A 22,314-nucleotide genomic window follows, 5' to 3' on the forward strand; every position below is an offset into this window, starting at 1 on the left:
ATGCACTAGCTTATAAGGACGTCAAAATCTCTCAAACCTTAAGTGACAGTTTAAAGATTAAATTACCTCAAAGCTACTTGATATTTTTGCTTAGCCATACACAACTTATATCCAATCCAAGATTCAATCCCTTCAGAGAAAATCGCTTACTCTAACAGTGGTCCCTATACCTCGGCTGTCCTCGTCCCGGTTTTACTCCTGTTGGCCGTCCCCGTCCCCGTCCCTGTCCCGGTTTTACCCTTATTTTCCCCGTCCCCGTCCCGGTTTTACCCCTATTGTCCCCGTCCCCGTCCCGGTTTTACCCCATCCCTTACCCTACAGTCGTGATTTCAGCACCAAACGAAGTTTCAGTCGTCCTCAGTCGACCTAGAGGCCAAATACAAATCCCAGATTGTTGTTTTCCGCAATACTCGCTTGGCATGTAGGGCAATGTGTCTTTAAACTGTTCTAAAAGTTTCGTTCAGATTGAAACATTTGTTTTCGAGAATGGCTAGTTTGAAATTTGAATTTAGTCGCCCCCACGTCATTTGCTCTCTAAGAATTTTTACTCGGAATTTAAAGAATGACGCAGAGCACAACTGCGGTCACTGGGTATTGATGAACTGGCGCTCTATGTAGTTAATCAGTACATATAGCCAACAAGAAGTGTGCTGCCATAGATTATAGTCCATAGATATAATCTATGCCTATGGTGCTGCATACCATCCTTCGTTTTGAAATTAGTCGCCCCCACATAATTTGTCCTCTAAGGGCGCGGCTTAAAGAATGACACAAGAGTACAACTGCGGTTACCAGTTGTTGACACAAGCTGTGAGTAATTAGCACATGTAGCTAGCTTAAAAGGAAGTGTGCAAAATCGCCTAATACAATTGTCACCATACATTATTGCATTTTATAGCACCCCCACACAAAATTACACACGTAATTACAACATACAGAGGAGACACATGAATACCAAACACTTTTCACAACAATAATGTAAGAATTGTACAATAATGACTGTAATATAACTGCTATGTAAAAATGTTTTCCAGTGGCCTGCCATGGTAGCAAGTCTCACATGACGGCATGTATATTCATCCAAACACAATGGGAGTAACGAGTAAGTATGATGACAACAAGTTGGTATGACTCCATTTGTAGAATCCAGATGAGTGGGTGTGGCTCCAGTATGTCTAAAAGGTTAACAAACATTCCTGTTATAAATACGTGCTAGAGATGCAATATAATAGTATAGTATTTAAATGCAATAATACATAGTCTCCATTGCATCACTATCAAACGACACTAAGTGGAGGATATTGTTGCATCTCTAGTATGTACACTCTATCAGTACAACCTGTCTTAATGGCCACTAGTATAGAAAGACAACCACTCTTGAAAAGCCAATTACAATTGAGAATTTATACACTATTACCTGCTGAATGAGTGAAGGTGGCAATAAACAAGTTCCACCGTAATTTATACACGTGATCTGATCCTGTATATTCTGTCAGTGGATGAGATCCACTTGGCCAGGACAAAATGTGACTCAAGTGTCCTGGATGATCCATAATCAACCAACTTATGACCCAGTGGCACAATGGAACTGACTATTTATAGAGAATACAATTATATTTATTTCTAAGATGTGTGGATGTGTGGACACATTACAACACATTACATGTACATACAAGACATGCTACGTACTGTTTTAGCATTTCAAGTCACCACATTATACACGTACCAGTCAACAATGCTTCATAGTGCCCATCAGTAAACCTGAAGAAAAGTTACGAAAAATAAAAATTCACATAAGTACAATGAAACCTCATTAATATGGCCAGCTGTGGGACCAAAAAATTTGGCCTGAATAACAAGGTGGCCTTATTAATGAGGTCATAAGTAATGCTTAGCTATATTTGGGACCTACTAGAGGTGGCCAATATAATAAGGTGGTCTTATTAAAGAGGTGGCCACTAAGTGAGGTTTCACTGTACATATAGTTCACAATATTGTGAACAATATTAATGGTTAACAATATACACTGAAACCTGCAGGTCACTTCTTGTGGAAGATTGCTCTCTACACAAAATGACACATTCAGAGATTGTATTTAGATGGCTGATACAGTAACACATTGTGACTTCAATACTCGTGATGTGTCACTGCTAGGCAGCAACCATATACACGGCACTGCCACATCGCACTTGCTCGCACACACAATTTTGCTAAAGATTTTACAAATTGATAATTAAGGGGTGTGGCAACTAGCTGTTTCGCTCGCAAGACTGTGTGGCAGCTGTTTCCCTTCTGTACAAGTGGCCACCAAGACAGGTCCACTGTGGATGAAAGCCAGGCATTAGATATTTTGTATTTCATGTGTTGAAGACATTCTAGGGCTTCTGGTAGTCTCAAATCTCACCACAGTTTAACTCAGGCAGTGTTGTGGTCACCACTAAACTACTGGAATGCTGTGTTATGTTCATCTTATGCTTGGCTACTATATTGTAGAACTGAAATGGATACTCTGAAAAATATATCCTATGGATAATGACTTCATCACTTTCTTCATCAGGAGCTTATAAGGACCAATAGTGAAACATTTTACACTTGGGGCTGACAGTCAACTGCCTATGTCTGAAGCAGTGCTTTTGGTGCTCTAACAGATTGGCTGCCCCCTTGCTGCCAGCACTCACTGTCTCATACGCTGTCATACACTAAATCCATCTCTATAGCCAGTTAGAACAGCATGCTTCTTACCTTTTTTTAAGGCCGCATAATGCAGCCACCTCTTTAAAAGGCAAGGTCAGAAAATTTTGTCCCTACGGCCTGAATAATGACCAGTTTTCACTGTACTATTAGTGATTAGTGATCATGGGGGATTATTTATTAAGATACTAAGATATACAAACACTACAACCTCTAAATATAGCAGTAAATTTTTTACCCTGGTCCAATGTCTCGTAATAATCGTGACTTCGTGAGAGACTCTACTGTGACAAATACATGTTTATCATGATATGTGCTAATCGCCTTTTTACAATTAAGTTTTACAACACAAATACATGTATAGTTAAACTCACCAATTGTGACTAAATCTCTTCAACACGAAAAGACAAGTAATGAGACAACCTTGGAGACAACAGCCACACAAGCCTATTCTGGTGCGTTTATTTAGTAGTAATATAAATTTTAAAGGCGTTTATTTACAACAGGACATAATTATGCGCCCCTCTATTGTCTCTGTACATACTTGCCTTTTCTTTACTATTCTCATTTCATTTCACAAGATCTCTTGGCAGGGGTGTAGCTTCTTCACTTGAATTAGTCAATGCTTGAAGTAGATCGAGATACTCTAATAGAACAGTCACATTTCTACAAGTGCCATATTTTTATATTGTAAAGTCTGTAAGTAGCTAGAACTATACAATCCGATGCTAAGCAGAAGTTGTAACTATGCTAAATATTGATTGTTGTGTTACAGCTGTTTTATGACTGCTCTAATAGAGTATCTTGATCGTTTCAATGCAGTACAAGATGAAAGGCAAAGTGTTGTTAAGGGTTTACTAGTTAAAATGGGTGTTAGTTGACTGTAGTTGCATGCCACTAACAGGGCCGTCCAGAGAAATTAGAGGGCCCAGGGAAAAGAGTTAAAGAGGGGCCCAGGGGCAAGGAAGGGTCTAGATCCTGACTGCTCTATTAGAGTGTATCGATCTTTCTTTAAACAGGTATTCAAGTGGCCCCTTTCGGGCTGTGGTAGGGGGCAAAATGCCTCAGTTACCCCCAATGTTGGCGGCCCTGGCCACTAAAATTACAGTTATATTTTAATATTCTGTCACTGTAATCTGGGGTTTCTGTCAAAACCATGGAAACTCACCTACTGTTATCAACAGTGCATTGCTTATTCTAACAAAAAGTATTGAAATCCCATCCAAAAACAGCTTATAGCTGTAAAAAAAGTGCGCATCCAAGTAAAGCAGAGTTAACTGCGACAAAAAGTAATGATATCATAATGCGGCCATGTGCGAGGTGTGCAAGTTGTAAAATTAATATTAGCTAATCAGATAATACAATGTTATTGTTAAAGTGTTAATGAGAACTATGTGATGCTGCTAGTTTTTAAGTGTGTGAGCATCTTCATAAATGCCACATAAATTTAATTCTCAATAAAGCAATGTGTATAGATTCTCTGATAGTAATAAATAGTTTGAGTTTGGCCGCCTTTCCTGTATACAGCAATGCTACGAACAAAGGAAAGGTGGCCAAACTCAAACTATTCATTACTATCAGAGAATCTATACACATTGTTTTATTGAGAATTAAATTTATGTGGCATTTATGAAGATGCTCACACACTTAAAAACTAGCAGCATCACATAGTTCTCATTAACACTTTAACAATAACATTGTATTATCTGATTAGCTAATATTAATTTTACAACTTGCACACCTCGCACATGGCCGCATTATGATATCATTACTTTTTGTCGCAGTTAACTCTGCTTTACTTGGACGCGCACTTTTTGTACAGCTATAAGCTGTTTTTGGATGGGTTTCACTTTCATTGAGAAACATTCATTCAAAGCATACTGGCGTTTTGGATGATTATCAAAAAACTTATAAACCTTATTCATAACACTGAAGAGATTTTGCACTATAACCAAACTACATGAGCTAACCACAGCTAGATTTAATGCATGAGAGCAACAGTGAGAATAAAGAGCTCTGTGATGTTTATTTTGTATGAGTGCTGCCCAACCTCTATACTTTCCAGCCATATTACTGGCTCCATCATATGCTTGTCCCCTCAGCAAAGAAAGATCTAAATGACAACTACCTAATGCTTTTTCAATGGTCACTGCAATAGACTCACCTGTCACTCCATCAGACAACTCAAAAAACCCAATAAATGGCTCCTTCACCTTATCATTAGCTACATACCGTACTGATACAGATAGTTGCTCCTGATTAGCACAATCAGTACACTCATCACAAATCACCGAGTACAGTGCATTCTCTCTTACCTCATTCTCTATTTTATCCAATATGTGGGATTGACAAATCTTTAATATTTCATTTTGAGTGTCTGGACTTGTGTATTGTGCATTTTTGTCACCAAGAGTGAGATGCTTGTGCAACAATTGGTCACCTAAAGCTCTGTATTCAAGGATGGCTTTAAAATTCCCTTTGTTATGTGCAACACTAGTGTTAGCATCACTATGCCCTCGAAACGGTATATTCTGAGTGCCACACAAAACAACACATTCAATTATTGCATCTAATCTCTGGCAGTTGGTTTCATAAAGCTGCTGCCTGCGACTGTCACATGCTGTATCAATTGTAGGCTGCCTACCAGACAGGCTTTCCTTAAAGCTTTTTAAAGCCTGAACACATCTTATGTGGATGTGGGAAGCAAAATGAGATTTCACTTTGTCGCTTAACTTGGTCCAGTTGCGAAAGGGTTTATGAACAAAGTACTCTATTTGATCAGATGAAGAGCAAAACAGACAACATGGAAGACATAGGCAACCATCTAATTGAACAGAATACCCTAGCCATGCAAAGGATGTTAAGTAGTGATACTGAAAAGTGTGGTTCTTACCATGTTCAACTTTTGATGGAAAATTATATGTGGAAGCAGGATTGTATGTAGCAAAATTCAAAACAATGTCTACTTTTCTCTCATCAGACAAATCAGGCTCTAACAATACCTGTACATCCTTACTTGTTACAGGCACCAACTCTTGCCCACCAACTGAAATCAAAGCCCTTGACTGCTCAAATTCTTGTTGCCCTGCTGTACTCTGGTCATGATCATCAACTGGCAAAGTTTGATCTTGAGTTCGTCTAGAGCACCAACAGGACAAAGGAAAGTTCAAACATGGCTATATTTTATCATTAGTTAACTATCCCTCTATCTCTCCAGGGACAAGTCAATAACGTGTTACTAAAAAACATTTGCTATCAGAGACCTCATAATACTATAGCTAGTTGTACTACAAATATATGCCAACCTTGTTACATAAAAAGTCTTTGGACTAAGTACAGATGTCTTGCTATGCCCGACCTATATAACCTCAGATGAAGGAATTCTGCATTCTTCACAATTTTTAGTTTAATAGCTACATGTTTCTCAGTCCCAGTTATCAGTCTAGCCTTCTCACAGGTCCCTAGTGGGATATATATATAAGGAATTTGTACAGTGTTGATGAAACTAATAGCTACAACAGGGTGAACTCTTGTACAAGCTAGAACATATCAGCATAATAAATTATAGTCATGTTTCAGTAAATCATAGGGCAGTGTAAGATGAAGTTTTTCTCAGCTTGAAAAAAATCCTGTAAGTACTGTAGTTGATAATTGTAATGAAATAAATTACAAAATCCAACTAGCTAGCTAGCTAGGAATAGCAAAGCAAACTGAGTCCCTTAATGCACAGCCCTACTTTTAACATAATACAAGCTATAGCCACTGCAACAGCTCATAAACAGACTAGCAACTCACAATTCCTTTCTCTGTTCTATGAAACCATCTACAGACATACCAAGTCTCACGCAATAGGCGTGAGTCTCACACATTTGGACATGATCTCACGCTCATACGCATGCAGCAGAGAATCTCACTCATATGAAAACAATCAGTAACATCATCCACCAGTCCTTACTCCGACCACATAGCTCACAGTATAACTAGAAGCTAAAGTATGATCAGATCGAGGATCGCATCCACTGATCCAACTTGGAAAAATAATTCTTGACACGTTTATAACTTGGGGACAAAAATAGTACCATTGGGCGCCCCAAATATGATTAAATTTCAATGGCTTTCATAGGCTATTTTATCGTGCGGGAGCCTACCAATTGCGCGGGAATATCGCAGCGTGTTGTGGATTGTTCGTCGTGTAGCAGTATAAATACAGCCACGAATCTTGCCATGGAGGATGGTGCGGACCAGAATGATTCAGATTGTGTGATTCAAAGTGACGCAGAGAGTGATTCTGATAGTGAAGACCGTGAGTTTGGAACTCCCCCCAAGGAAAAGAGACCCAGAGCAATGTGCGGTGCAGCTGTTTACGGAACTAAGTACAACTGTGACTGGGAATCCAATTTCCCATTTATATCACGTGGGAAGCATGATAAAACTTATAGTTTTTATTGCAAAGTATGCCACAAGGATGTAAGCTGTAGACACCAGGGTATTTCTGATGTCAAGAGGCACGAGAAGAGCAGTAATCATGTTACTAGTGTGAAATCACTGGAAGGAAGTAGTAGGTTGGACAGTATGGGATTTGTTCCACTGCGTTCTGCAATAAGCACACAGGTGCGCTGTACCTATAGCTATTGCATTATTATAACACTTGTCTTTACAGATAAAGCGAGCAGAAGTGAAAACAGCTGTTTTCATAGCTCATCATAATATTCCTCTGAGTGCAATGGATCATCTTTCTCCACTTTTTCGAGATATATTTCCGGAATCTGATATTGCTAAAGGATTCTCCTCGGCTAGAACAAAAACGATGTGCATTCTCAACAAAGCCTTACAGCCACACTTTGAAAGCTTATTGGTTGCGCAGATGAAGAATGAGCCATTTTCATTGGCAGTAGATGGATCGAATGACACTGGGTTGCACAAGATGAATCCGGTCACTGTGCGGACATATGATTCTATCACCGGCTTTGTGACTACCAGGCTACTGGATATGTGTTTAACATCAGGAACCAGCTCTGGAACTGCAGCCAACATTTTTAGTGCAATGGACTCGGCACTTGTTTCACGTGGAATCGTTTGGTCCAATTGTATTTGCGTGTCTGTTGACAATACATCAGTGAATATGGGAAGGCACAACAGTATTAGTACAAGGGCGACTGCGAAATATCCTAAGGTGTATATGATGGGCTGTCCATGTCACATTATTCACAATACAGCACAAAAGGCTAGCCAAATATTTGCGGAGGTATGATTATACATTGGTAATGCAAAAATAATATAATATGTATAAGGTGTTGGATTTAATGTTGATGATTTTTTGGTTGATCTGTTTTACTACTTTGACCACAGTACAAAGAGGAAGGCTGAACTTGCAGGTATTTATAATTATATCCTACTAATTTGTGCAAAATTGTATTGATTTATCAACCTGTGTATATATAGATTTTGCGGAGTTTTGCAATGTGGCATACAGGAAAGCTATTAAACACATTAGTGTGAGATGGCTTAGTTTACAGACAGCTGTGGAAAGAGCGCTTCTACAATATTCTGCATTGAAGTATTATTTTCTTTCCAAAGGTACGTACAATGAACATGCAATTTTGACTTTAATCAAATAATATTTTATAGATGAGAGTTCTGTACGATTTAAACGGCTGCAAAAAGCATTTAGTGATGAAATGACTGAAGTTTACCTATTCTTTTACAACCACGTACTGGAATATTTTGGAAGATTAAACTGTCTACTTCAACGTGATGATCCAATTATTGTGATTGCACACGATAAGGTAGAAATGATTCCTTTTAGTATTGTTGCGAGTGGTGTTTTTAGATGAAAGAGTTTGTTCTGCTGCTAATGTCAAAATTTGTGAAAGTGCTGGCTTTAAAGGATAAAAGGCTGAATGAAGTAAACTTTACAAATTTCACTAATCAACTAGAAGGTGTGAATTTTATTTGTCTACAATATGTGTGGCCAACCAAATGTGGCTTTTGCTTTTTGTATAGATTCCGACTTACAGATTGGGTATGTGACTCACCGGAAAGTTAAGCAGCTCATTGATAATGGATCCATCCCTGAGACAACTCGTAGAAAATTCTACACAGCAGTAAGGCAGTTTTTCAAAAGAGCAGTAGCTTATAGTCTTGAACATCTTCCACTTGATGATGAATTACTTAAGAGTGCTTCATTTGTAAATTTTGAGAAAAGGCTCGAATCCAATTCAAGCTGAATATTTTGTGACTAGGTATGACATATATTGACATAGCAGAATGTTTTAATACTGGAAAATTTTAGGTATGATAACCTTTACCATTTTCAACACCCACACAAATATCAAGGCTTGGGGAAGAATTTGTACAGTACCAGCTGTTGAATCCAGAAGACATCCCACAGATAGTTTGGCAGAAAGCACTGATAGTAAACGATGATGAAGAAGAGCACAGGCATTACCGTATGGATGTAATATGGCATCATATTGCTACAATTAAATCTGCAGATGGTCGCTTGAAATTCAACATGCTATCCAAAATTGCCAAACTGGTATTGTGTATTGCACATTCAGATGCTGGAGAGGAAAGGGTGTTTTCAATGATAAGGAAAAACAAGACACCTTTTCGACCAAACCTTGCTCTAGACAAAACATTACCAAGCTTGCTTTCTGTAAAGTTGGCAACAGATGAGCCTTGTCACAGGTATAATCCTCCAGCTTCTGTTGTTCAAAGAGCAGGAAAGGTGACGTGGGAGTATAACAAAGAGCATACCAGACCTAAGTGACAAATTTAGCTTGGATTCAGTGTTAACGACATACAATTAGCTCACAACAGGAAGTAGCTAATATTGATTTTTTTTCAGTGTATTTGAGTAATGTATAAAATGCACACATCGTACAGGGTTGAGTACAGATCCCACCTATTTATAATGTGTGGACTTGTGTATCACTGTCACTGTCGCTAATGCATGATTGCAGCAGCACTGAGGTATATACATCTATGTAGATACTAGTAGATACCCAGTGATTGTCTCACTCCTAGGCTTCATCAAACCTTGGCATCTCTGCATCTAAGGTGGATTGTTTGCGCTTCATTTAACCACACATTTAATTCATAATTATTCCGTTATTCTAAATAACGCCCACCTGACGTACGCTGTATGGATCAATCCCTAAACTGATAGCAAAGGTGAGAACCAGTGGCCATAACTACTATAGACTAAGCATGCTGTGTATTTGTATGTTGCACATTGTTTGATAATTAGCAGCATACTATAGCACTTAAACTTGTAGCTGATAGCTTGTGGCTTACTAACTCTACACTGAAAATTTCCAGGGGCCCCCCTGCACTATCTATTTTAGTAGATAAGTTGTTATTCACTGTTGCTATACAAAGCTATATTTTCTATCCTTGATCTACGTATAGCAATGCTCCTCCATGACTTACTACAGATTTTTAATATTGAACTACTTTGATCACCTCCACCAAATATTTTTTCTGCATTACACAGTGTTTCAGATGCATTTTCTGACTCCCTGTATTTACAGGCTTATCCTTACAGGTCCCTAGTGGGATAGCATCTCAATATAACTCTGGTAGGTTATCGATAAACTCGAGACCCTAGCTCTTTGCCAGTAAGGGAACATCACTCATTGTAAGGCAGTTTGAAATTGTTATCTGATTGTGCAATATAAAGAAGTTATAGTCATACCAATTGCATTATTTGTGTTTTTCTTGTACACTCTGACACCCTTTTGGACTTCTAATACATATAACACAAGTGTATACACAAGTGTACAATATGAAAGCTATATGCACTAAAACACTATAATGTAAGGTAATTTGATTGTTAATGTATGTAGCTAATTCTGATACAACAGTTAAGCAGTACTTTCAACAATTCCATTATTCATGTCACTGTCATCAACATCAGGGTTAATATGTATTTCAACTGTACAAGTGTTGGCATCCGTTGGCAGCTCTCTACCTAGTAAAGCGTGACCTACATTGGCAGGTTTATACTGACATGTCACATCTTCATCATCCTCGACCTCTTGGTTGTTTTCCAGCTCATAATCAGCAGTAGCATATTTAGCAAGAGATAAATCAAAAGTTTCAGGAATAGTTGGTGAGCTAAATTTCTTGCGAGGTACTTCAAATTCTTGTGGACATGTTCCACCAGAAGAAGCATTGTGGGAACTGAGATTCTTAACGCCAATGTTAACAAATAGTCCAACATGAGATGTTGATTTTCCTCCAGGTGTACGTAGAGGGATGTATCGTATACCTGCATGTTACACAAGCACACATGACCTCATAACATATAGCTTGAATCATAAATATAAAGTTTTCAAGGTGTAAACACTGCTCACCTGGCTGGAGGCTAGTCAATGCAAACACATTTTGTCCCAGTAATACTGACTTAGTTCCAGCCACCAATTTACGATGTACATTAATGTTCACAGCAAACAGTACTAAACACTAATGGAGGTATACACATGTTAACTACATCATAGTATGTTAAGCCACTCACTAATTCTGGCATTAGAATAGTTTTTTCAAGTTTTACTGCATCTTCAAACTGTGGCCATAGTGGATTAGTCTTAGTCTGAAATGATGAGTAAATCGTACAACTACACATGTTATGGGTGGTATATTTCTGACAAGCATGCTAGCTATCCAGACAATTAAACTAGTAGTCCATCATGCTATTAACCTATATTGGCAATTATGCTGCAGTGCAATGCCTCAGTTTCCATGTTATACATACTTTATAAATGATAGTAAGAAACGGTAGTAAATTCACAGTGTTTCTCCTGCAGCAAATTATTTTAATCTTATTACGCTCTAATAAAACAGACACAATCACCTATGACTACTCTATTAGAGTTATTGTAGAGAGTTTGAGATATGCAATTGAGCAGTGTCCAGAGCAATTATTTCATGAATGAGCCAATTTAGTCAGACACTCTATAGCAACCTTTGTAGTTTGGAAAACAAATAGTAATGATAACAAAATACACATGGCTTTTTATGTACCATTTGAGGCATACTTCACCTTCAGAAAATGTATTGACAGTTATTAAGCACATTATTTATGTACATAACAAAATATGGAGTGTTAAACTGCATGAAGGAAGTTTTATAACTACTTACGCTTGTAACAGTAAAGCTCTTCTTCTCATAATCTTGTGGAATACCATAAGTCTCATAACATATTTCCATACTGGTAGTCTTCTTGTTAGGTAGTACAAAGTTTTGACCAGACAGTAGCTACAACATTAACAATGCGTAACTACCTCACTAGTTGTAGTTGTACTCACAGTGATCTCCAGGTTTATGGGTGTGACTGTTTTGAGTGGCTCATCAATACTAGGAGTGTATCCTATATATATGATGCAGAGTATACTGTATATAGTATACTACATGAGATACAAATGTTCTTAGCTCTTACATAATTATTAAAGAAATGCACTGTGCAACATAAATTACTAACATACCATCTGCACTAAGATTTCTCATAACTTTTGGTTTCAAGATATAACCACACCCGCCATTTTGTCGAAATTTTCCTTGGTTTAGGAACATGCAATCATCTAAGCAACATAATAAACAAGGAGTAGATTTACACAATCTATTACTATAAAATTATGACTCACCAGGTGTTTGTATGTTAAGAGCTACCATGTGAATACCAGCATTCCACATTGGAATGGGATCGTAATTGGATGAATCTACTCTAAATAGATGTGGATATGTTCTAACAAATTGTCGCTCAGTGCAAGCCAGTAACTCTGTTAAGCAAAACAAACCAAACAAAAAAAAAATAAAAAATTCAAGTGAACTGCATATTTATCTTATTACATGCCACTTACTAATAGGATATTTGCATTTACTCAAAGCTTTTGACTCGTCAAAAGAAAACATCTCACACACAGTGGTATTTTGTTGCTCTTCCCATTTCCATGGATTAATGCGTTTGCTGCGACAATACACTATCAGGCTGTTCAGGTCCTGTATGTTGCCTCAAATATCAACACACAAACGTTTGCCAAGCTAACCTCATAGAGCAGCTCCTCTTCTTCCTCTTTACCATCAGCTGTAAAGCACTTTTGTGCAAGTTTCTTATCAGTGCTTGACACTGTGGTTGAACCAAAAGCATCATCTTTACAAGTGTCAGGGAACACAAATGGGTTATCAGTGGAGGCAACTAGCTCTGAACTCTGTCATCACAAACATGCATGGTACACCACAGACACCGTTGTGAAGTGTACTTACACTTTTTGACTGTGATTCAGATCCACGTAAGCTTCCATTGTTACTGGATGACGTAGATGATGACTAGAGTGCAGGATCATACGCTTCTTAATAGTACGTATAAACCTTTAATTCACCGTGCACTGTTGCAGCTTAAGATACCAATTAAATGTGTATGTTGGTAAACCTACCTTTTGAGCACATGCAATGAGTGTTTGTAGATAAATGGTATTTGAAATATAACTCACCAACCCCGGTGGCTGTGCAGATGAAATTTTTACTGCAGACAGCGACCTTTATGGCCTAACATAATGGCAAGCTTTGGACCAAATCACATGGTTCTGGGAGCTCTATAGATAGCTAAACTGCAATGGCACTCATATTATGTTTGTGTAACTTTAATTTGGTAGTCAACAACTTTGTCTCTAGAAGGTATTTTTTTACAATTATTGATACAATATTAGAGGATTTACTGCACAAGTCACATCTTAGTGGCTGGTACTGTTATTGTTTTTTGGTGATTAAACGTATATAGAGGAAAAAATGTGATTGCAACAGTACTAGTAGCCTACTTAGGTAACAAATAATTTTAACATATACTTCTCCTCACCCAATCTTGTATTGTTCCCTTGAGGATTATCTTTCCTTGCAGTTTAAGTGGTGAGGGTAGTTGATTCAGCTCCTCTAGCTCAACCAAATTGTCTTTAGCCAAATTGTCACCAAAAACGTCATTAAATATTTGTGCCATTCTCTTCTGCGTTCAGGAAAAAGGTAAGTTACAATCCAATCAAACAAGGATATTATTAAAAAGCGCATTGCATACAAACACTTATTGAACTTTTTAAAGTGTTGCAATATTGTATAGAAAGTATAGACACATACCTGTTGTTCCTTAGAGCAATGGTTCTCTAGTGATAGGATAAGAGGAAAGTATGATGTGTTGAAGGCATATTTCTGTAGAGTAAATGTTATAATAGTTGATAGAAAAAAAAAAAAGATATATATGCTCACGTTAATAGTTTCTGCCACTTCAACGAGGGTCAATTCAGACACTAGCGTGTAACCATGTGTCACTTTTGGTTCTCCATTAGGACCTATTGGTATGCACATATATGCAACACAATACATCATATACACAATGTAAGCTTAGTGCACAAATAACACACCATCCCAACAGTCCAACTCCAGACATCGACATCCTTGTAGTAATGCTCTCACATAAGCATCAGTAGTGGAACGTCCTGTAAACTGGTGTCCCTCCAGGTAGGTGTTGTGAGAGGAGTTGATGAAGTAGTGACTGAGTGGTTGAGTCATGTCCTGATTATGGAGTATATCAACACATTTTATTGATGTGATCATGTTACCTGATAAACTTCCTCATGTTCTGGATTGACAACTGAATTTTCTGGACTTCGCAAAAAACTACAAATCATACACATACAGTAATATTGAACACAATTGAAATTAAACTTGATACCTCACAAAACCACCCAAGGAAAGAAGACAAAGGCTCATGTGAAATTCAAATGGTTTAGACTTTGCCTGGCACATCTTAAATGCTCTGTGATGGTAGTCATAGTGACTCATTAGGTGAACACACTTTTCATCAGTTGCATCATTAGGAGACCACTGCAACAATAATAGCATTGCTCAAATGAACTGAGCTAGGAATGTGTGATTTGCATGCATGCAGTTAAAGTATATAACATATGTGTGCAATGCTTTTATATTGTTTACATCCTGTTTAACAAAATTTTGAGGGTAAGCCTAGTAGGGACCATTACAATGGAAAGTGAAGAAACTAGGGAGCTGTAAATGTCATTTAAAAAGTAGTGGCAGAATTAAATTTGAATGTCAGGTGATAATCTCCCTTGTTTCTTCACTTTTTATTGTAAAAGTCCTTACAAAGTTGCAAAATTGTAATTGCTCCTTCCACTTATCTTCGATAGAGCGCATACAACTTGAAAGGACTTGTACTTTATTTGTAAAACGTAAGTGACTATTTTAGTTTGACTATTTGACTATTATTCTATTTTTGTGTTACCTGATAAACTTTCTCATGTTCTGGATTGATAATTGAATTTTTGGACTTCGCAAGAAACTATACAAAGCACATGTAGTAATATTGAATGCAAGCTGCATTTTTAATACCTCACAAAACCACTGAAGGAAAGAAGACAAAGACTTAAGTGAAATTTGAATGGTTTACGCTTTGCTTGGTACATCTTAAATGCTTTGTGATGGTAGTCATAGTAATGCATTAGTTGAACACACTTCTCATCAGTTGCATCATCAAGAGACCACTGCAACAGTATAACACTCCTGAATTTTTTTCACTGTAATCATTTGCATATCAAATGATACACTTTTCATCAAAAATTAAAAATTATAAACGTTTCAATAGAGGGAATGACTTGTGTCAGTATCCTATAATCACATTTCAAAAGTGTTTGCTGTTCCCAAGTGTACAATTCTTTCAGTAACTGAACTACATACCTGTTGATGTTTAATTAAAAACTTTTTGAATTCCTCCACTGTCATCCCTAGGAATGGATACTGCATGGTGTACTCTTTAAATACTTCCAGCAGCTGAAGATTCAAATGTTGTGATGCCAATGACAATCAAGACTTGTTAACAGAACACTAACCATACAACCTGGCTGGCTAATTCCACATAATAAATGAAAGAAGAGAATAAACCCATCCCAGCCGAGGGAGTTAACATGTGTTGTTTCTTCTAATTGATGCTGGTGTGCTTTCTAATAAACAACAAGACCACTATGGTAATTAACTACATGTAAATATAGACCTGTGCCAAAAACAGCCCAGCTGTAAAAAAAGGCGAGGCCAAGAATGCACAAGTACATGTTCATGGAGTAACCAAAAGACATGATATCAAAATCTGGCCAAGAAAGTATTTACAGTATAGGCACTTTTGTGCATTCATTTTCTATATGCTTCACATTATCACATCCAGCTAGCTGTACATGTGTGCTTGCAATATAAACAATACTACTGAGATGACAGGAGCCCATAAGTGCCGTAAGGCACAAAGGAGCGTCTAACATCTGTTAATAGTCTCTGCACACTGTTGGTAATTTTTTTCTGTATTCATAACTTCAACTCAATTCCTTTTAAGGATAGTCATAAATTGACGTGTTTGTATGGTTTCGTGGGTAACCACAGTGTATTAAAGGAGATCGCTAGGTATTTAAAGGACAGTGTATTGCGAATTATAGACTTGTGTGGTAGCCATAGAATTATAAACTAGTGTGATAGCCAGTAGCCATGGCTTCATCACAAAAGTTTAGTTCTCGGATGATCATGAACCGTCGTTTACAGCCATTATCTGAAGCCATGATTTGCTATTAGCAAGAATCGTAAAAATGGAAGCCAATGGCATGCTCCATGCCACAGACTGCCAATAAATTAACTGCAATTAGTGGTTTTCTATAAAAGGAAGCGTTCAATGCTATATTTTACCAACAGTGTGTTTTATTAGTTGAACGCTCCTTTGCGCCTTATGGGCTCCTGGAGATGATAAAAGATATTACACTGCATTGTTACCAAAATTAATTTAACTAAAAATTTACAATTAGTTTCTACTTGGCCATCTTTTTATTTTAATATACAGTGCAAAAAGATGGCCAAGTAGAAACTAATTGTAAATTTTTAGTTAAATTAATTTTGGTAACAATGCAGTGTAATATCTTTTATCATTTCAGTAGTATTGTTTATATTGCAAGCACACATGTACAGCTAGCTGGATGTGATAATGTGAAGCATATAGAAAATGAATGCACAAAAGTGCCTATACTGTAAATGCTTTCTTGGCCAGATTTTGATATCATTTCTTTTGGTTACTCCATGAACATGTACTTGTGCATTCTTGGCCTCGCCTTTTTTTACAGCTGGGCTGTTTTTGGCACAGGATATCACTACTTTTTGTTGAATAGAGAACATACAGTTAGGTATTATATTACATAGGAGACACTGCATGCATGCATGCGTAATAACAGCTTCAGCAACAGATTAGCTAGCTAAATTAGTAGCAAAAGCTTCCAAGCTCAGTGTTTAGAAGCGCTACTAAAAGTGACTTGCTCAGAGAAAATTCATTCAAACTGAAAATAATGTTCAAATTCCTGCAAGGACTCACATGATATCTCGCGTGATATTTTGTTATTGGCAGTCGATCATATTGCTACATCATTGGATAAAGGAAGTGTAGTTTGTGCTGCATTTATTGACTTGAGGAAGGCTTTTGACTCACTTGATCACTGCCTGCTATTACAAAGAATTTCTGAACTTGGTGTTCACAGTACAGCAGTGGAATGGTTTAAAGATTATCTGTCTAACCGTTATCATAGAATTAAGTCATCTGCTACATTTTAACCATGGAGACTTATGAAGGGTGGCATACCCCAAGGGGAGTGCCCTTGGGCCATTGTTGTTTTTAATTTATATGAATTCTCTTCCAACACAGTTGACCAATGGTCTACTTTTACAGTATGCAGATGATGTAACTATTATTTGTACTGGTGCCACCCCAGCTGCTGTACAAAATACTATGTGCTCTCAATTCTCATTAATACAGCAGTGGATTTTACAGAGTAGAATGGAAATTAACTTTAAAAAATCTTCCGTTATGTGGTTTAAAACCTCCAATCGTTCCACAAAGTTTACACATCCTTCTATATCTGTTGGTGGTGTTGTTCTACAAGTTACCAAGAAACAGAAGTATTTAGGACTTATTTTTGACTCTACTATGTCTTGGACCCATCACATTGCTAATGTGTGCTGTAAAATGTTGTACTATCTATGTTTGCTTAGGTCTCATTGACATGTTATTGACAGTAGTTTGATGAAGATGTTATTGGAATCCCTAGTATTGTCTCATTTGTCTTACTGTGTAACAGTTTGGGGACCATCACTGGGAAGCGCTCTACTGCAAAGACTTCAGAGGATGCAGAACCGTACAGTAAGGTTGTGTTACTTATGACCTAAGGAAATGTGATCATGTGTCTGAATTTTATCATAGATTGCAATGGTTGCCACTGCCTTATTTTATTCAGTTTAAATCGCTGTGTTTAATGTACCACCAGTACCACCAAGTTAATTGTATTCCACTCGAACCACCAATTGTTTTCGGTGGAACTACTTCTTATAGTACAAGGACACCAGTATATTTTGCGAACATACCTATGTTTCGCTTATGCTTTACTCAGTGTTTTTTTTTGTTATAAAACCATTCAATGGTGGAATGCATTACCATCATCTGTAACTGACTGTATTAATTCTCCATTTTATGAGTATGTGGATGTCCTTAAGCAGCACTGTGACTCACTCCTTTGATAACATTAATATGATTGTAACTATATGCATGTGATTTGTTTTTGTGTGTGTGCATTGTAAGTTGTTTACTTTGGTTGTCTTTGTATCAGTTATACCTTGCTTTGTTTAGTTTTGTGTGCATTATCTATGTATTGTATGTGTCCCTCCGGGCAAGGAAGAATGGCTGTAGCCGATTGCTTGGAGGTTAAAATATAAATCAAGATCAAATCGTGATGTTTCACGTAAATAAGAACCAGCAAAGTCGAGGCTACAGTCTTAACTGTTCTTGCTGAAGCAGTGGGTTGGTGATATAACTAGTCTAGTCAAAATCTGTGCGTGACAAGTGGAGCCAAATCAGCTGCGAGTTGTTGCTGAATGTATGCCTTGGAATGGACATGAAGCCTGACGGCACTGAATGCATCACACTAGATATTCTCCCAACCATGGACCCTACTATATAGTAACTGGGCAGATATATATATACTCTGATATAATTGTTGAGTGTTGTAGTTTGCCAATGGTCAAAGCTAAATTAACCATTTTAGATAGCTTTTTGTGATGTTGAAGGTGTCAGGCAAACTCCAGTTAGGGGCAGGCAATAAAAGATCATTTCTCAAAACAAGAGAGGAACATGCTTAGGCCCACAAGGTACAGGCTTAATCTACTTACCCCAGTAGATGCACCATATTATATATAATGCACATATCAATGTATTTCCCTACTACCCCCCTTCGGGCATATATAGGGCTATAGTGGACACAACCGAATGTTAAATGCCCCATGGTAGGACAAACCTATTGTGTCAAATCCCCACCATTGGTTCCAGTTGCAACGTGGGGGATTTGACATAGCGTAGAAAAAATACTTGGGTGCTTAATGAATGATTGTCAAATGCCCCATAGTGAAGCAGCAGTTTCATGTCAAATTGCCTTGTAAAGCCCCACTTACAGGCTTTACATCCAAGGGGGGGTGGGGTAACACATTGGTAGATGCATAATGAGTTTGCATCATAAACCTTGTGTTAAAATTTAGTCTGTATTGCTTTTTTCATGCTTATAGCAGCCAATGTGCTTATTCTCAAACAATCAGGACTGGAAAAACTACAAATTGTCTTCTACTTTTATCTATCAACTATCCAATCACTGCTAGTTTATTAAAAATTCCTTTGCTGTTGTGTAACTTGTTTACCATTATGCTATAACTTATTAGTCCCTCTTAGTTTATATGTCTCCTAGCAGCAAAAAATGTTATGTCAACAATGTAGGTGAGAACCACAAAACAAGTCAAGTAATATATTCCAAAATTGGTCATCAACTGCTGAATACATCTTGGGAATGGCTATCTTTAACAATAATCATAATAGTGGAATTAAGTGTTTGTTGACATGTTAGTCTGACTATATGATTACATGTTTTTAGTTAGCTGTGCCTTACCATACTGTATCCCTTTCTGTATATGCAGGGTGGATACTGATGTTGTGACTGTTGGCGGGTGAGTTTATGGTCAATGGACAAATCACGCAAATGGTGAAGAAAAATTAATATGTGGTACCAAGACCCCACTACTATATTATGAACTCTTGGTGGTACTTCATAGCCAAACACTAGTGTATCTGGCTTCTTGTGCTATTGTAGTATTTCTTTTTAAATTTATGGGATCATAATGTAAATGTTTACTATTACAGTATATTCATGCTATCATTAATGAGTTTCTATAATTGTGGGTTAAGTGCTGGAAGGTGATGCACTGATGCTGGCTTTTTAAGTGAACACTGAAGTTTCACAGGCACTGAAGAGCTGGGGTGGGGTTAAAGACGTGCACAGGTAATGTAGCAGTAAGTTACTTCAACTGTATCACTACAGCAGGTATGAAACAGCTGGCTATAGCTATGTACAGCCCTGCATGGGCCGGAGTCACGCTATAACGAGTCAGTGGAGACATACCGTGGCGAATTTAAAACAAATCAGTGACTGGACTCACAATTAAAGTAAGAGTTGACAGCATAATGTCTATCAAATCAGCCAACTTGCTACGGCTAATGACCTTGCCCACTTTCACACTATTTGGGTTTGGGAATTGAGGCGGGCGCCTCACACCTCGACGTCATGGCGGCAAGTTTGAATCTTCAAAGAGCACAAAAGCGATCTCATAAACTAACGAACAACTTTTAGCGAAATTAAATGTACAGATACATTGTGTAAAAAGCCCCTGATAGCCGCAGCCTTTTTACAATACGACTTCATGGTTGAAAGAAAATCGCTCCAATGGGATGCGATGACGAAGAAAATGAAAAAAAGAACGATGCACATTTGAATAAATAATTTAATTAATGCATTGTAAATGGGTGGGCGATGGAACAAACTACTCCAACAATTCGCCTGACTTTTCGTGTGGTAGTTACTCATTATACAAAGGTTACATTCCCCTGGTTTCGAGGTGGAATCTTTTAGTAAGGCTGAGATTTCGCCATGCGGATTTTAAGATTGCATAATCGATCCCTCATGTAAATGACTCACAGTAGTGGTCGCGTGTTTATTATTATTGTGGGTGTGCTTTGTGATTCTTGGCCTCGCAACTCATTACCGTGAGTCTTGATTATACATACAATAAACTTTTGAAGATAAAGTTCTGCAATTTTTAAAGAATTAATGTGTATGAATATCTTTACTCACAGTGAGGTATTCATGCACTTTATGGTGGCCAATGTTAGGTGCAATGCTATAAGCAAATGAAACTGCTGAATCTTCCTTGACTCTAGCTTCCTTTTCCATTGTTATCCAGTGAGTTCTCAACCATCCAACAAGTGTTAAGAAGAAATGTAGCTGACAGTTAATGCTTTATTATAACACATCAAACTATTTATCTTTATCTTCCATCTTTGTAACCATAACACATTTGTACATGGTCTGCCTGATATGCTTGCCCAAAGCCTGAGGGCTATAGACTTAAGGAATGAGAGTAGTCATGTCAGGTATATAGCATATTTTACAATTAATATGTGGCACTTTAATGATTCAACACTTATATGAAGTTACTTTTAAATTAAAAGCCTTTGGTGAGGTTGAGTGCCTTTTATGTTGTTTGGCAATACTTTGAATTCAATTCCTACAAGTGTAAGGAAAAATAAGAAATTTTATATTTTAGTAGGGATCATAGAAACAAATGTAAGGAAAAAATTACATTTGAGTACCAATAAAACAACAATGAAACAAGGAAGGCCATCTACACCTGCAGTTGACATTTAATCCCTACATATATAGCTATACTATTGACAGGCAGAAGTAGGAATTAAATGTCAACTAGTGTAATTGCAGGTGTAGATGACCTTCCTGCCTTTTTATTTGTGATCCCTACTCAAATATGTAAAATTTTCCTTACACTTGTTTCTTTACTTTTTGTAGTACCATCACATACCAAATAATGTAGAAACCAAGCCCATGGCCTTATCCATAGTCGAGTTATGCTTGGCTGGAGGCATCAGTCAGGTAGTCAGTCAGGCAGTCAGTCAGGTAGTCAGTCAGGCAGTCAGTCAGCTAGTTAGCAGAAAATCTAATTAAATAATTTAAACAAATTCATTGGAAGGGTTTGGGGGTCACTCTGAAGACATTTTAGAGCTTGGTTGTTACAACTGCCAAACTGCTACAAAGGAAAAATGAGGCTGGTTTTTGGTGATATTCTTGGTCAAGAAAGCCCTATACAGTACTACCATACTGTATGATAAAGAGTAATGAAATGAGGGAGGATATCTACACTTGCAGCTATACTAGTTGATGCTTAATCTCTACTTCAGTCATACGGCCTGGCAATAATAGTATGTATATACAGTAGGGCTTAAATGTCAACTATTAAAGCAAGGTGTAGATAACAATCCTTGTTTCATTGCTTCCCACTCAAATGTAAAATTTCTAATTTTCCTTACTATTGTTTGTTTACTTTTTGTAATAACATATACCGTATATGTACAAATTTTCACGGTCATAATTTTTGCAGAGTAACAAATTTCAGGATTTTCAGTTTCAGGATCACTTGTTTTTCACTCAGCTTTGG

At 37.4% G+C, this 22,314-nt stretch overlaps 2 protein-coding genes and 2 long non-coding RNA genes across 9 annotated transcripts in view; 1 reads left to right on the forward strand and 3 right to left on the reverse strand.

The window, feature by feature from the left end:
• Positions 1-886: 886 nt before the first annotated feature.
• On the reverse strand, positions 887-3,347 carry LOC136251837 (uncharacterized). Of its 2 annotated transcripts, none has more exons than XR_010699220.1 (3): positions 3,066-3,347; positions 1,690-1,761; positions 887-1,175 (listed from the first exon to the last, which is right to left on the reverse strand). It is a non-coding gene; the product is annotated as an uncharacterized lncRNA (long non-coding RNA). The 2 variants fall into 2 exon arrangements; XR_010699219.1 differs by having other exon boundaries at positions 1,690-2,975.
• Positions 3,348-4,475: 1,128 nt separating this feature from the next.
• On the reverse strand, positions 4,476-6,524 carry LOC136248413 (zinc finger MYM-type protein 1-like). Its single transcript, XM_066040196.1, has 3 exons — positions 6,487-6,524; positions 5,585-5,829; positions 4,476-5,533 (listed from the first exon to the last, which is right to left on the reverse strand). The coding sequence occupies exons 1-3, from the start codon at positions 6,522-6,524 to the stop codon at positions 4,476-4,478; spliced, it is 1,341 nt and encodes a 446-aa protein (XP_065896268.1).
• Positions 6,525-8,343: 1,819 nt separating this feature from the next.
• Positions 8,344-8,923, forward strand: LOC136251895 (uncharacterized). Its single transcript, XR_010699250.1, has 3 exons — positions 8,344-8,477; positions 8,522-8,630; positions 8,695-8,923. It is a non-coding gene; the product is annotated as an uncharacterized lncRNA (long non-coding RNA).
• A 1,504-nt stretch (positions 8,924-10,427) lies between these two features.
• Positions 10,428-22,314, reverse strand: part of LOC136250290 (1-phosphatidylinositol 4,5-bisphosphate phosphodiesterase delta-4-like) — a 94,923-nt gene continuing 83,036 nt past the window's right edge. For 3 of the 5 annotated variants that reach the window (XM_066042477.1, XM_066042476.1, XM_066042474.1), the window contains 19 exons: positions 20,940-21,063; positions 15,585-15,695; positions 15,433-15,525; positions 14,414-14,565; positions 14,301-14,358; positions 14,103-14,253; positions 13,948-14,030; positions 13,819-13,890; positions 13,547-13,690; positions 12,958-13,020; positions 12,741-12,902; positions 12,555-12,693; positions 12,339-12,473; positions 12,180-12,275; positions 12,003-12,064; positions 11,836-11,952; positions 11,213-11,287; positions 11,052-11,160; positions 10,428-10,966 (listed from right to left, as the gene is read on the reverse strand). In XM_066042477.1, coding sequence (XP_065898549.1) covers positions 10,560-10,966; positions 11,052-11,160; positions 11,213-11,287; positions 11,836-11,952; positions 12,003-12,064; positions 12,180-12,275; positions 12,339-12,473; positions 12,555-12,693; positions 12,741-12,902; positions 12,958-13,020; positions 13,547-13,690; positions 13,819-13,890; positions 13,948-14,030; positions 14,103-14,253; positions 14,301-14,358; positions 14,414-14,565; positions 15,433-15,525; positions 15,585-15,695; positions 20,940-21,063 — 2,353 coding nt within the window. In that variant the 3' untranslated portion in view covers positions 10,428-10,559. Of the gene's footprint in view, positions 10,967-11,051; positions 11,161-11,212; positions 11,288-11,835; positions 11,953-12,002; positions 12,065-12,179; positions 12,276-12,338; positions 12,474-12,554; positions 12,694-12,740; positions 12,903-12,957; positions 13,021-13,546; positions 13,691-13,818; positions 13,891-13,947; positions 14,031-14,102; positions 14,254-14,300; positions 14,359-14,413; positions 14,566-15,432; positions 15,526-15,584; positions 15,696-20,939; positions 21,064-22,314 lie in introns of those variants that run through there. The other 2 variants (XM_066042475.1, XR_010698488.1) reach the window with 2 other exon arrangements.

This window comes from Dysidea avara, chromosome 3 (genome assembly GCF_963678975.1).
Source record: "Dysidea avara chromosome 3, odDysAvar1.4, whole genome shotgun sequence".
Classification (NCBI taxonomy): Eukaryota; Metazoa; Porifera; class Demospongiae; order Dictyoceratida; family Dysideidae; genus Dysidea; species Dysidea avara.

Bases quoted from the DNA above. Each gene is read 5' to 3' on its own strand.
- LOC136248413 (XM_066040196.1), bottom strand. From the start codon at position 6,524: ATGTCTGTAGATGGTTTCATAGAACAGAGAAAGGAATT. The intron at 5,830-6,486 runs GTGAGTTGCTAG...TTGGTGCTCTAG, and splicing joins ATAGAACAGAGAAAGGAATT to ACGAACTCAAGATCAAACTT. The intron at 5,534-5,584 runs GTAAGAACCACA...TTGCATGGCTAG, and splicing joins TCCATCAAAAGTTGAACATG to GGTATTCTGTTCAATTAGAT.